This window comes from Babylonia areolata, chromosome 9, assembly GCF_041734735.1.
Source record: "Babylonia areolata isolate BAREFJ2019XMU chromosome 9, ASM4173473v1, whole genome shotgun sequence".
NCBI lineage: Eukaryota > Metazoa > Mollusca > Gastropoda > Neogastropoda > Buccinidae > Babylonia > Babylonia areolata.
Genome location: NC_134884.1, coordinates 40,318,573 through 40,333,572, shown reverse-complemented (window position 1 = coordinate 40,333,572; position 15,000 = coordinate 40,318,573). Strand labels below are relative to the sequence as shown.

Genomic DNA, 15,000 nt, shown 5'->3' with positions numbered 1-15,000 from the left:
TGCGATCCTCAGGTCTCCCCCGAACGACTACTCTGTAGTTATGGGCCTGAGGTGAGGTGAGGAGCTCTCGTTAGCAACTTTCTTCCTCTGAAGGAAATGTTAGCAGGCACAGTGCATGACATGACAGCACCCTTACGCACTGTGGAGTGCCGATCGCGCTTGTTATTTTGCTCCTGTGCTGACTGGAGAGAAGCATTCTTTACTTCAGCAAAGAGAAACTGCTTATAGTTTTGGCAGGGACCTTTCTCTCTCTTGTTAAGAATCATCATCTTCATCATCTTCTTCATCTTCGTGTTGTTCTTGTTCTTCTTCTTGCTCTTGTTGTTGTTGTCGTTGTTGTTGTTGTTGTTGGTGGTGTTGTTGTTGGTGGTGGTGGTGGCGCTGTTGGTGTTGTTTGGTGTTGTTGGTGTTGCTGTTAGTGGTGTTGTTGTTGGTGTTGGTGGTGTTGTTCTTGGTGGTGTTGTTGTTGATGGTGTTGTTGTTGGTGGTGTTGTTGGTGTTGTTGGTGTTGCTGTTAGTGGTGTTGTTGTTGGTGTTGGTGGTGTTGTTCTTGGTGGTGTTGTTGTTGATGGTGTTGTTGTTGGTGGTGTTGTTGGTGTTGTTGTTGGTGGTGTTGTTGGTGTTGTTGTTGGTGGTGTTGTTGTTGTTGTTGTTGGTGGTGTTGTTGGTGTTGTTGTTGGTGGTGTTGATGGTGTTGTTGTTGGTGTTGTTGTTGGTGGTGTTGTTGGTGTTGTTGTTGGTGGTGTTGGTGTTTCTGCTGTTGATGTTGTTGTTTCAAATTCCTCCAGGGCTGTCAAATCCTGGGTTTCTGCTAATTGTTTTCCAGTCCCATTCTCTTGTTAAGAATAAGAATATGTCTCACAAATTGTAACATATATGAAAACAAACAAACAACCCCCCAAAAAACAACAACAACAACAACAACAAAAAACAACAACAACAAAAAACCAAAAAAAACACCCCCCCCCAAAAAAACAACAACAACAACAACAGCAAACAATAGCAACTGTCTCTCCATCACCCGCATCATTCCCATCACCTACCACCGTCCTCTCAATTCCTCTCCCTCCACTACACCCTATCATTACTATCATTTTTGTTGTTGTTTGGTTGTTGTTTTTGTCGTCGTCGTCATTTCTATCATTATTATTATTATTACTATCATCATCATCATTGTTGCTGTTGTTGTCGTCTTGTTGTTGTTGTCATTATTATTTTTATTATCGATACTTATATACTGCCTGTCTTCAGTCAGAGAATTGAACTCTAAGCATCTAATAAGCACGGAGTCTTTCGCCCAACAGGCTGTCCACCTGGGTAGAGCCGACTGACAGCTGCCATTTGGCGCTCATCGTTCGTCTCCTGTGTCATTCAGTCAGGTTTCAATCAATGACGCGCACACACACACCTCAAGTATATCTCAGTGGATTTTTCCTTGGAACGTTTGCCAGGGAAAACCATTTTGTTGCCATGGGTTCTTTAATCAATTAACGTGCGCAAAGTGCATGCTGCACAACACAAGGCACCTCGGGTTTTAGTCTCATCCGAATGACTAGCGTCCAGACCACTAACTTAAGGTCTAGTGGAGGTAGTGGAGGGGTAGAAAATCACTAGCGAGCATGAAAATCGATCCCTAATTCTCTCGCTTCCTAGGTGGGACCTTACCACAAGACTTTACCCCAAACCTCCCACCCCTCCCAACCCAACTCAACCCAAAACCCAAGCTAAGGCTCACCTGAACCCAAAGTAGAAGTTGATGACGACCAGGCAGCCGACCCAAAAGACGATGGACGCCTGCTGCGGGTACCTGAAGAAGAACCCTCCCCTGGACATGTCCACGATGAAGCCTCCAAAGCCCAGCGCTCCCAGTGACAGCGTCACCGCTTGTCCGATGTAGTGTACGTCCGGTTGACCCTGGGTGGAGCAACAACAGCAGTTCAGTTCAGTTCAGTTCAGTTCATTTCAGCTACTCAAGGAGGCGTCACTGCGTTTGGGCAAATCCATATACACGCTACATGCACCATACCTGCTAAGCGTAATCCAATGCGCTTAGTCAGGCCTTGAGGAGAGAAAAATAAAGAAAATAAAAAAGAGAAGAAAAAAAAGGCAAAAAGGGAGCAGATGGGAACTTGGTAAGGATGGGGTTCGTCTGGTTAAGTGTAGTGTAGTGTAGTGTGTGTGTGTGTGTGTGTGTGTGTGTGTGTGTGTGTGTGTGTGTGTGTGTGTGTGTGTGTGTGTGGTGTTGTGTCATCACCATCATACAACACAAAACTACAACAACAACAACGAGAACAGCAACAAAGCATACAGCAGCAACAACAACAACAACAGAACTCAACACCTAACAACAACAACGACAACGATGACATCAACACCAACACCAACACCACCACCACCAACAACAACAACAACACACCTCCACCACCACCACCACCACCAACAACAACAACACACCTCCACCACAACCACCACCACCACTACTACCAACAACAAGAACAACACCACCACCACCAACGACAACATCAACAACACACCTCCACCATCACCACCACCACCACCAATAAAAACAATAACAACACACCTCCACCACCAACAACAACAACAATAACAACAGCAGCAACACCACCACCACAACCACCAACAGCAACACTAACACACCTCCACCACCACCACATCACCACCAAAAACAACACACCACCACCACCACCAACAACAACAACACCACCACCACCACCACCAAGAACAACACACCACCACCACCACAACCACCACCAAGAACAACACACCACCACCACCACCACTACCACCACTACACCAACACCACCACCACCACCAATAACAACACACCACCACCACCAGCACCACCACCACACCACCAACACCACCACTACCACCACACCAACAACACCACCACACCACCACCACCACCACCACCACACCACCACCACCACGACGAACAACCCAGCCCCCTTACCCTCCCCTGCACGAGGTCTGTGGTGAAGACGAGCAGTGAGACCAGCAGCAACAGAGCCATGTAGCACAGCACCAACAGCTGCTTGCTGCGGACCGTGTAGCGCTGGTACAGCGAGTCCAGGTTCAAGTCCCGGAACGACGCCTGCAACGACAAACAGCAATAACAAGACTAACAAATTAATTCCATCAGAACTACAGTGGAGCCCACGTGAACAACTGTACCACAACACTGATACTACTACTAAAACTATGCCGCGTCCGCCTAGGAAGCGAGAGAATCTGAGCGCGCTGGTTCGAATCGCGGCTCAGCCGCCGATATTTTCTCCCCCTCCACTAGACCTTGAGTGGTGGTCTGGGCGCTATTCATTCGGATAAGACGATAAACCGAGGTCCCGGGTGCGGCATGCACTTAACGCACGTAAAAGAACCCACGGTAACAAAAGGGTTGTTCCTGGCAAAATTCTGTAGAAAAATCCAACGTAACCCAAAAGAAGAGGAAAACAGAAAAGGTAGAAATCTAAATTTAGAAAAAAAAAAAAAAAAAAAAATGCATACCTTACATACAATAACATTTAACAGTAACAGTTCAGTAATGATAATAAAACAATTTTGAAGAACATTAAAGGAATATAGAAATAGGGCTATGAATTAATGCCTCTGAAGGTTCGACCGTAACAACCTCGTCAGAAGCTTGGCAGATGTGGTGTAGCGTATATGGATTTGTCCGAACGCAGTGACGCCTCCTTGAGCTACTGAAACTGAAACTGAAACTCCCCGTCCCCCATCCCCTGCATTTTTTTTTAATCGTCCAATATCACTGATAGTGAAAAGACGCTAAACTAAAGAACGAACAGAAACAGACAGAGAGACAAGGACACAGACGCTCATGAAAGTCAGCAGATTCCAGACACGTCTGTCACATCCACATTCGTAATGATCAATACCATGTTCCACCCGCACGCACCACGGGCACCCCTCACCCCCTCCCGGACACTCCCCACCCCCATCCCCCAATACCTGACCACTCTATCACGGCAGTGGACAAGCGTTCATCATCATCATCACCAACGGCTGACATGATGACATAAACCGGTGTAACAGCCTAAAACTAGACCCCCACCCTACCCTAACCACCCCCAGCTGGATTTCACCCCAGGGTCATTTTGACCCAGCCTCGAATGGCCCACGGAGGTCCTTTGTGGCTTATACGAACGGCGAAAGAGACGACGGTAAGAGCGTTTCACCCCAATTGCCATCATCAAAATATTGCAAGCTGAAGGCTCTTATACTGAAGAGGTGAATGTTGACAAAGAATACCACAATTCTGACGACGGAAGCTATAAAGGTTGGGTCATTCAGACACCCACTGGACATCCGAGGGGTCTGCGTAGAGGAGAAGAGAGGACTGGCCGTACTGAGTGAGTTAAAAGATCGACACCCCCCCAACCCTCTCCATCCCCCGCTCCTAACTGGAAATGACCCCCTATTTACAGGTTTAATTACGCTGTTGAAAAAGCAAGGAGTTGGGGGAGGGAAGGTTTGAAGGGTGAATGGGGTTGAGGGGGGTTAAGGTGAAGTGATGGCCTAGAGGTAACGCGTCCGCCTAGGAAGCGAGATAATCTGAGCGCGCTGGTTCCAATCACGGCTCAGCAGCCGATATTTTTCCCCCCTCCACTAGACCTTGAGTGGTGGTCTGGACGCGCTCAGATTATCTCGGACCGCAAAGAAAGGGGAAACTAGCTCCTACACTATTTCTGGATGTGTCCACGAGTAATTTGGAGGAAAAACAGTATACTTTCTGTGTTTTTTTTTTTTCCATTTTCGTTTCATTTTTGTTGTTGTTGCCCGCATCAGCATGGCATGAAAAGTCTGTCAAGCCTTTAACTCACTCAGCACGGCCAGTCCTCTTTTCTCCTCTACACAGACCCCTCGGATGTCCAGTGGGTGTCTGAATGACCCAACCTTTAGCTTCCGTCGTCAGAATTGTGGTATTCTTTGTCAACATTCACCTCTTCAGTATAAGAGCCTTCCGCTTGCAATATTTTGATGATGGTAATTGGGGTGAAACGCTGTTAACGTCGTCTCTTTCGCCGTTCGTATGGAGAGAGTTAAACTCCCCAAGGTTGAACAGATTAACCATTCTGCAACCTTCCATTAAAACTTAAAGCAAAGCAAACAGTTCAATTTAAATACCCTGTATTGGTTCAAACTGGGCAAAAGTTGTCAACGGAGTCATTTGAGGTTTGACTGGAATAAAACCCCACATCCGTAAAAAGGAAGAAAAGGCTAGGTAGAACCAAGGCAAGGGGGGTCAGTCTTGACCAGTTGAAGTTTAACCGTGGTGGTCATTCAAGGCTATTCTACACAGACACCACCGGGACTAAACTGGGCAAGCCAGTTCTTTGGGTTTAAAAAAAAAAAATTCTTATCCAGGGGTGTAAACCAACGGGGCATCGAAAAGGGCTACCGCACCGGGTGTGGTGAAATTCATCACCCCGTGTCAATTTCGCACGCTCGCTTTCATCCTGTGACGCTTGAGTGACAGTTCTCTTCACGGCAACTGATTGAGGCGGGGTGATGGAGATGTGTTATGTACGTGCGTGTGTTCATTTTTGCAGGGGTGGGGTTGGGGGGGTGGGGGTGGGGGTGGGGGGGCGGGGGGGACTTTCGCAATACAAAGGGTGTCATTCCGATTCGTCTGTTCGCCATTCGCCCATGTTCTCTACACTCTGTTGCCATGTGTGTGTGTGTGTGTGTGTGTGTGTGTGTGTGTGTGTGTGTGTGTGTGTGTGGTTGTGTGTGTGTGTGTGTGTGTGTGTGTGTGTGTGTGTGTGTGTGTGTGGTTGTGTGTGTGTGTGTGTGTGTGTGTGTGTGTGTGTGTGTGTGTGTGGTTGTGTGTGTGTGTGTGTGTGTGTGTGTGTGTGTGTGTGTGTGTGTGTGTGTGGTTGTGTGTGTTCGTTCATTCGTTCGTTCTTTTCGTTAACGTATTTTGGGTACTTCCCGATTGCGGTACGTGTCAATAGCGCTGCGTTTCGTTATCACTACTTTTGAACAGCACTACGTGTTGATAGCACCACTGATTTGGGGTGGGGGGTCCGGGGAGTGGGGGGCGGGGGGGGGGGGGGGGGGGGGGGACGGCAGGCCTACTGCTCGTTACCAGTTATGTGTCAATAGCACTACGTGTCGATAGCATATGGATTTTACCGAACGCAGTGACGCCTCCTTGAGGTACTGATACTGATTACCGTGTTGTTTTCATTTATTTATCTATTTATTTTTTATTTGTTTAGGAACACTTCGTACAATTTTAACTTGGTACCCTTTTTGTTTTCATTCATTTATTTATCTATTTATTTGTTTTTTGTTTGTTTGCTTTTTTATACAAAAACCAGATTCATTTGAGTGAGGTGTGGTCATTACAGAGACGACCCCCTTTGAAATAATTATGTTTTAACTAAGCCTACCTTGAGTGTGAAATGTGGTAACATCGTAACTCTGTCACACACGTTTAGAAGGGATTTTGGAGCCAGTTGCATTGCTCGGACGGAAGAGCCTAGTATGGTCGTAACCCGCTACTAACTGTGTGTAGTATGGAACTGACCAATGGCGTAGTTCGGTCAACGTAGGCATTATTTAGTCACGTGTAACTAACTGTCAAAAAGTTAGAACCAAGCAATTTAACAGGCTCCTGGTCTGCAAATCCTGTTAAGCATGCACTGAACTTAGGTCTGGTCTGGCCGGATCCGGTCTAAAACAAAATAATGACAAAAAAGCATCGGTTTTCACACTTCATGACAAGGAATCTTGACGAAGAATAACAGTGTCAGAACAAGTCTCTGTATGCTTCTGTACACTTGGTTTTTATCTCCCCTAAAGGCCTGAAATTCATGAATCTGACCGTATTTGTATGGATAAGAAAAGGTACCATATCGCAGAAAACATTACAAATGACAACAACCGCTGCCAGACACCTACACACACACTTCTGTGGAATGAACTGTTGTTGTTTTGTTTGTTTTTTCTTCTTCTTCTTTTTCTTTTTTTTATTTAAATATATATTTATTCCTTCTTCATGTGATCCGGTTTTGTGCTTATTGTCTATCGACCGAAAGAAGCTTGTTCGTTGGGGATGTAGTTTTTTCTTTTTCTTTTTTTTCTTTCTTTTTTTTTTGTCAGGGAAACCCCTTCTTTCCTTGGTAAAAACAAAAACAAAAAATCAATGAGACTTTTCTATTCATCCTGAAAGTTGTTTTTTTGGGTTTTTTTTTTTCGCATCGCTTTTGAGACCCCAGAAACTTTGGCCGATGTCAGTCAAAAACAAAGCCTTCGATGATCTCTCTCTCTCTCTCTCTCTCTCTCTCTGTTTATCATTCTATTTTTCTCTCCACATATATGCCTATCATTTAATACATAACAAAAAAAAGTTTACGTGTGTGTGTTAATGATTGTTCGTGTAACCTTTTTCATGATTTGCAACGAATATGATGCTATGACATAATATGCTATTTTGTTCTTTCCTTTCCTCATCCACTATTAAAGAAAAAATTGCTATTCAGAAAAAAAAAAAAAAAAATCATTGCGGTTTTTCCCGTTGTCCACTTTCGAGGGTTGGATGAACAAAAACATTGTTAGCTTATTACATTATCCTCAGCAAAGAAAGTAATCAATTCCCCCTCTTTCTCTCTCGTGGCAGCCTTTCCATTATACAGAGTTAATTGTATTTCTTTTTTCTTTAATAGACGTAATGATTTGGATTCAACCTTTAAGGCAACACAGTCTGTTAAAGCTTTTGGGTCTAGTAATGTCACTTATCAACGTGTGTCACGCAACGTCTATTGTATGTGGTCTGATTATCTGTTGGTGTGTCATATTTGGTATGACGTTATGATGTGTTGTGTTGTGTTGTGTTGTGTTGTGATGTGTGTGTGTGTGTGTGTGTGTGTGTGTGTGTGTGTGTGTGTGTGTGTGTGTGTGTGTGTGTGGATGTGATGCGTATGTATGCTAAGATAAGATAAGATAATAATAACTTTATATCACCAACTGGAGAAATTTGGTCAGGTGCATTATTATTGTATGTGTGTGTGTGTGTGTGTGTGTGTGTGTGTGTGTGTGTGTGTGTGTGTGTGTGGATGTGATGCGTGTGTGTGTTGTATGTGTGTGTGTGTGTTGTGTGTGGTGTGTGTGTGTGTGTGTGTGTGTGTGTGTGTGTGTGTGTGTGTGTGTGTGTGGATGTGATGCGTGTGTGTGTTGTATGTGTGTGTGTGTGTGTTGTGTGTGTGTGTGTGTTGTGTGTGTGTGTGTGTGTGTGTGTGTGTGTGTGTGTGTGTGTGTGTGTGTGTGTGTGTGTTATGATCGTATGAAAATGTTGAGGATAGAAATAACATGCCTGCCCTGAGTGGTGTGGTGGACAATTATCACGTCAATAGTTTGACAGAGACTGCCCGACTGACGCTCAGGAACAATCGATATAAATTTGCCACACACACACACACGCACACACACGCGCGCGCGCGCGCACGCAAACGTACAGACATGCACACATAGAGGTGTTTATACACGCAAACACACAAATACATACACACGAATACACATACGACACACACACACACACACACACACACACACACACACACACACACACCCGCACGCGCGCGCGTGCACACTGACACACACACACACACACACACACACACACACACACGCACGCACACACACACACAAACAACAATAGAAACAAACAAACAGAAAAACACACACCAGAAACACACACACACACACACACACACACACACACACACACGCACACACACACACACACACACACACACACGCACACACACACAAACAAAGAAGGACATTGTGTGCGCAGACCACAGACCCGGCGCGCGAACTCCAACAAACACGCTGTTCCGAAGTTTTGAAGCACCTTTGTTTCATAACGAGGCCACTACATTGCGCAAGGAACCCCCACCCTGCTTCTGAAATAATCATCTGTAAAATTGCTTTGAACTGCACTAAACGGGGAGTGGCCGTGGCCACTATCGATCAGGCGTTGTACCTCTGATCCAATGCTCACCAGAGATCAGGGTTCGAGGCCTCGCTTTTCTACTAGCATGATTTTTTTTTTTTTTTTGCTGCCCCCATCATCTGCACCGTTTCAGTGGCATTACTCCCACGCCGCTCAGTTAGATTTCCCCATACAAGTCCACACCCGGGTTCGTCCGTCACAGTTCCAGCGTCGGCAGTCCGCAGGGAACCATAGATGTTAGGTCGCCAGGAGGCAACACACCAGAAGAGACCCTGCACTGCTGCTGAGTCACTTCGGTGGTGTTCTGTGGTGCCTGTTCTGATTTAACGTACTTAGGACACCACCTACTAAGCCCCCTACTAATGACAATAATGGCTTAGTCGCGGAGCCAGACTGAGTGAGCGTCCCCCCCTCGCCCCCTCCAGAGTGGAGACCGCCACCACGTCCCTCAAATAACAGCCACCCATGAATCTGCCGACACTGAAGACATTGACAGGACTCACCCCAAGTACGGAAGTGGAGGGGTGTCGAAACTGTGGTCACCATGAGAGCAAGGCATGAAAGGCCACAGGCTTATTGAGACTGTTTTGTGTATATTGATAATGATGAAGGAGGAGGAGGAGGACGATGACGATGTTGCTATGGAGGTCCATTTTGGTTTGGGACTGCGTGACAAGGCCGTACTCTACGCTTCCTGTCATAATGATATCCCGGCGTTAACCAGGCCCGAGAGATACAGACACTTGCAGTCTTGGTCAGGTAATTAGAGCAACACACCCAAAGACGCATCCTTGAAGTGGATGACACTCGACTGTGTGGTCCCAGTCTCCCAATTTACGCCCACAGCACACTCAACTCTAGGTAGGAGCCCTAGGGAAAGAAAACCTGCAGGGCCCACATGCTCAAACGCAAATAAACAATAAACAATTCAATATAAGGATAAAAAAAAGAAAAAAGAAAAAAAAAGGAAATACTTGAAGCGTTTAGTACTGTTATCCCGACATACGAAAAAAGAATAAGAACATCAAAATTATCGCAGAGATTCAATAATAATTTTCAAAAATTTTGCCAGCTTCAACAACACTTTTTTCTTCGGAGAATTAAACAGTGTACTGAATTTCAGTGTGTTCGGACTTTTACAATAAAATGGTTTTAAGAATGCTTTTCTAGTGTCTGAAAAGAACGAGCATTTAAAGACGTAATGGAATTCGTCTCCCACTTCACCTGAATTACATTTTCTACAAACCCTCTCATTTCTGTTAGTACATAAGAATCTTCCTTCCTTCCGTGAAGGGTACTTAGGCCGTGTGGTCGAGGCGTTGATCCTGACCTGACTTCCTGTTGGGAAAGGCTTTAACCCTTTCAGCCCTTTAATTTTCTTTTCTGCCTGTGCAATCCTTCCAGCCTGGCATGTTTTGGCATGGCTGCATCAACGGGAAAGGGGTGCTTCACTTCAGGCACAAATTTATAGCAACCACACAACCAATAGCTACCGAACTTCACATAATGACTGAAATATGATTTTGACACAAGTTACTGGAGTCTCAAGACAAGGGATGCACTAGTTTACTTGTAACTTAAAAACAACAACCCAGTAATAGTAGAATTTCAGCTTCTGTCGTTGTTGAAGGTTGTGGGCTATCGTTTTGATTGAAACGTCCGCTCCTTTGTCTAGACTGGTTGCTAATTTCATCTCTTTCACTTTCCCAAGAAATACCGGATGAATTAGTAAACAAATCGTCATTATGTGGGGCGAATTTGCTGCAAGAGTCCATCATAATTTCACTTAGCATTTACTGCGCAGTAAGCCTTTGATGTTTTACCATATCGATGCGAAAAAAACCCGGATAAAAAACAGACTAATCGTTCGATTTTCGGAGCAAAACTTCGTGTGCAAGTGAGGATGGAAGTTAAGTTGGAGTTACTTCCCTTACATAGCAGTTTAATGCATAGTAATGAGCTGACGAACCGGTTTACGAAAATGGTTTTCTTCGCCCGCCTTCAGGCGGAGAACGGCGACCCGTGGCGCACGCCTCTCAGGCGGGCGCAGGTTTGAATTAGTTAATAAAGCGGCGCAAAGCAAGGATTAGGTCCCGCCTTCCTATGCCGAGCTCCAGACACAGTGGACATTAATACACTGCCCCGAAGGCCTTAAAAGGTTATGGGACCTTTAACCGTTTACTGTTTTTTTGTTTTTGTTTAGTTGTTGTTGTTTTTTTTTTACAGTGGACTCGTGACATCTGGTAACTTTTCACGTGATGTTTCTTCACACTGTGTGGATTTCTATGTTCCATGCACATGTGGCACAGCGCATATTGAATCTCCAACCACATGTAATGATTCAAAGCTTTGGGTTTTGCTGTTAATACGTTTACTGTTACTTATAAAAAAAACCCCAACTTATTACATCTATGCAAAGTCTGGTTTGCCGCCTTCACACATTCGCTCGCTTCAGCACATACAAAACTATGCCGCATTCTGAACACATTCTTCTCACTTACGATATCTCCACTGGCTCTCTGTCTCCCACAGAGTAAAGTACAACATAGTAGCACTTTTATGTTCGTTTTTTTTTTCTTTCATCCTTCTGAACCAGAATTAAACGTGTGTGTGAATAACTTGTGTGAAATCGCTTTGATTTGATATATATATATATATATATATATATATATATATATATATATATATATATATGTGTGTGTGTGTGTGTGTGTGTGTGTGTGTGTTATATATATATATTCAGTTTCAGTTTCACTTTCTCAAGGAGGCGTCACTGCGTTCGGACAAATCCATACACGCTACACCACATCTGTTGAGCAGATGCCTGACCAGCAGCATAACCCAACGCGCTTAGTCAGGCCTTGAGTGCATGCTTACATATTTGTGTACCTATGAAAGTGGATTTCATTTTACGTAATTTCGCCAGAGGACAACACTCTCGTTGCCATGGGTTCTTTTTCAGTGCGCCAAGTGCGTGCTGCACACGGGACCTCGGTTTATCGTCTCATCCGAAAGACTAGACGCTCAGTTTGATTTTCCAGTCAAACTTAGGAGAAAGGGCGAGAGCGGGATTCGAACCCACACCCTCACGGACTCTCTGTATTGGCAGCTGAGCGTCGTAACCATTCTGCCACCTTCCTCCTTATGGATATATATATGGATTTGTCCGAAAGCAGTTGCAACTCCTTGAGAAACTGAAACTGAAACCCTGTCTCTGCGCAACATTGAGCGCGATGTAAATTCTTCTTCTTCTACTTATTCGTATTACCATTTAGATAGATATGGTGACCAGAGAATTAGTCCACACAGTATCAGTAGCTCAAGGAGACGTCACTGCGTTCGGACAAATCCATATACACTACACCACATCTGCTAAGCAGGTGCCTGACCAGCAGCGTAACCCAACGCGCTTAGTCAGGCCTTGAGAAAAAAAAAGATAAAAAAAGATAAAAAAAAAAGATAAATAAAGATGAAATAAAATAAAATAAAAGCAAACAAATAAATAAATAATAAATAAATTAAAAAAAAAGAAATCAGAGAGAGAGAGAGAGAGAGAGAGAGAGAGAGAGAGAGAGAGAGAGAGAAGAAGAAGAAGAAGAAGAAGAAGCAAAAAGCCTATACAGAGAACTCGAAGCTGAAACACGTGGCTCAAACCCGTTTCTGCACTTCAGTTTTGTAGCAGTAACAATTTTGTGTAACCTTTGGAGTGTGGCCTCCTTTACAGCTGATGTCAGAAGGCAACAGGTCCTGTTCGGCTGTTACCATTTTGCCTCCTGCTTTGACCGCCCCGCCATCAGTTAATGACCCCCTGCGAGCTTGCCTTTTCAGCCTCTGTCTGTCTGTCTGTCTGTCTGTCTGTCTGTCTGTCTCTCTCTCTCTCTAACCCACACCCACACCCACTTCAACACACCCAAATGCACACACAGAGACAGAGACAGACACAGACACACAGAGACACACAGACACAGACACACAGACACACACACACACACACACACACATACACCACCACCACCACCACCAACAAACACACACACACACACACACACACACACACGGATGACGTCTGATGTCACTCAAAGTGAAAAGACGTTAAGCTAAAGAAAGGAGAGAGATTCAAGATTCTCATGATCAACCTTTGTGTCTCTCAGATTTATACATTTCCGTAAATTTACAGGAAAAAAAAAATCATCTTGGTAGGGCCCGGGGGTGTGGGGTGTGGGGTGAAGGGGGACGTTGTTCTGGGCTGGCCTTTATTGACCCATCCTCACTCTCCCGTCCACCATAAATTTACAGATGCAAATACAAGGCGGGGTAGTCCTACTTGTAATAGTCTGCATTGAAGCTCCTGTCTAGTGATATAGAGTGGAAGGGAATGAATGAAAGAATAAATAGTTAAATAAATAAACACATAAGTGTAGTGAATCGGAAACAGTGAGGAGGAAAATCTATAAGTCATCTCTGTGTTCCCCCAGCTCTATGTTCCCCAAAAAATTACATTTTGTAGCTGTACCAGGGCGATGGTCCTTCAGGTCAATGTTCCCACAGGTCTATGGCCACTGTTGACGACTGTTAACCACAATCAGAAAGTGTTCAAACTGCAGTATTTGTCATGTTTTTTTGCGTTGTGATGTCTCGACGAGTTTTTATGACCACTGCCTGACCACTGTTGACAACAGTGGAAGGAAGGTGGCAGAATGGTTAAGACGCTCAGCTGCCAATACAGAGTCCGTGAGGGTGTGGGTTCGAATCCCGCTCTCGCCCTTTCTCCCAAGTTTGACTGGAAAATCAAACTGAGCGTCTAGTCTTTCGGATGAGACGATAAACCGAGGTCCCGTGTGCAGCACGCACTTGGCGCACTGAAAAAGAACCCATGGCAACGAGAGTGTTGTCCTCTGGCGAAATTACGTAAAATGAAATCCACTTTCATAGGTACACAAATATGTAAGCATGCACTCAAGGCCTGACTAAGCGCGTTGGGTTATGCTGCTGGTCAGGCATCTGCTCAACAGATGCGGTGTAGCGTGTATGGATTTGTCCGAACGCAGTGACGCCTCCTTGAGAAAGTGAAACTGAAACTGAAAACTGTTGACAACTGCTGACCTTTTTGTTCAAATTACACTTCTCTGTGATGGTCATACAATTCCTGGCAGAATTTGACAATTAGCTGACCGTTGCTTTCTGATGATCATTACTGACCACGCTGACCACCTTGCAACAGTGGTCAGATTGCGTGTTTTTTTTTGCTGTTTTTTTTATTTTATTTTATTTTATTTTTTTTGCTTTTTGCACGTTTGTGTTTCATTATGACGCCTTGTTTTTGGCAGCCAACTGACCACTGCTGACCACAACAAACCACTGACTTCAGAGTATATCATTTTGTGACAGTTTCTGCGTATTGGACGTCTTGACAAAATTTGACTTAACTCGCCACTATTGACTACTGCTGATCATTGCTGAACATTACTAACCGCAAATGATCACCATACACAAGTTTACAGACTTTGGGCATTTTGGCATGTTCATGGAAAATGAAGACTCCTTTACTTGGTTTGACGATTCATTGACCAGTTCTTGACTACTAGTCAAAACATGCAGCTTGCGTTATGTTGTTTTGCATTACTGCGTTCTTTCTTTCGCAATATTCGTTTTTTTAAATTTTTTAATTTTTTATTTTTTTATAAGCTTTGATCGCTTATCATTGCTAACCGGCCTCTACTAACCACTACCCAAAAGTGTATGATGAAACAGGTTTCGACCTGGGGGAACTGAAACCTACTGGAATATAGAACTGGGGGATTATAGATAAAGGGGATAATCAGGGTTATGGCAGTAAGTGTTATGGCTGTGTGGGCGGAGGGAGGTGGAGGAGAGTAAAGTGACAAGTAAAGTATCGGGGATGTGCGAATGATGGGTTGGAAGGCTGGTGGCTAGGAACCTGTGGAGGGGGAGGCTGAGTGGGAGGGGTGGGGGTGGGAGGTGTGGGGCGGGGGGGGGGG

General features: G+C 44.7%; 1 protein-coding gene across 2 annotated transcripts in view; it reads right to left on the bottom strand.

Moving 5' to 3' along the window:
* The window catches only part of LOC143285870 (adenylate cyclase type 2-like), a 158,656-nt gene that overhangs the window by 60,097 nt on the left and 83,559 nt on the right, over nt 1–15,000 (bottom strand). For both annotated transcript variants that reach the window (XM_076593309.1, XM_076593310.1), the window contains exons 3-4: nt 2,975–3,115; nt 1,736–1,914 (exon numbers count right to left, since the gene is read on the bottom strand). In XM_076593309.1, the coding sequence (XP_076449424.1) occupies nt 1,736–1,914; nt 2,975–3,115 (320 nt within the window). The remainder of the gene's footprint in view (nt 1–1,735; nt 1,915–2,974; nt 3,116–15,000) is intronic.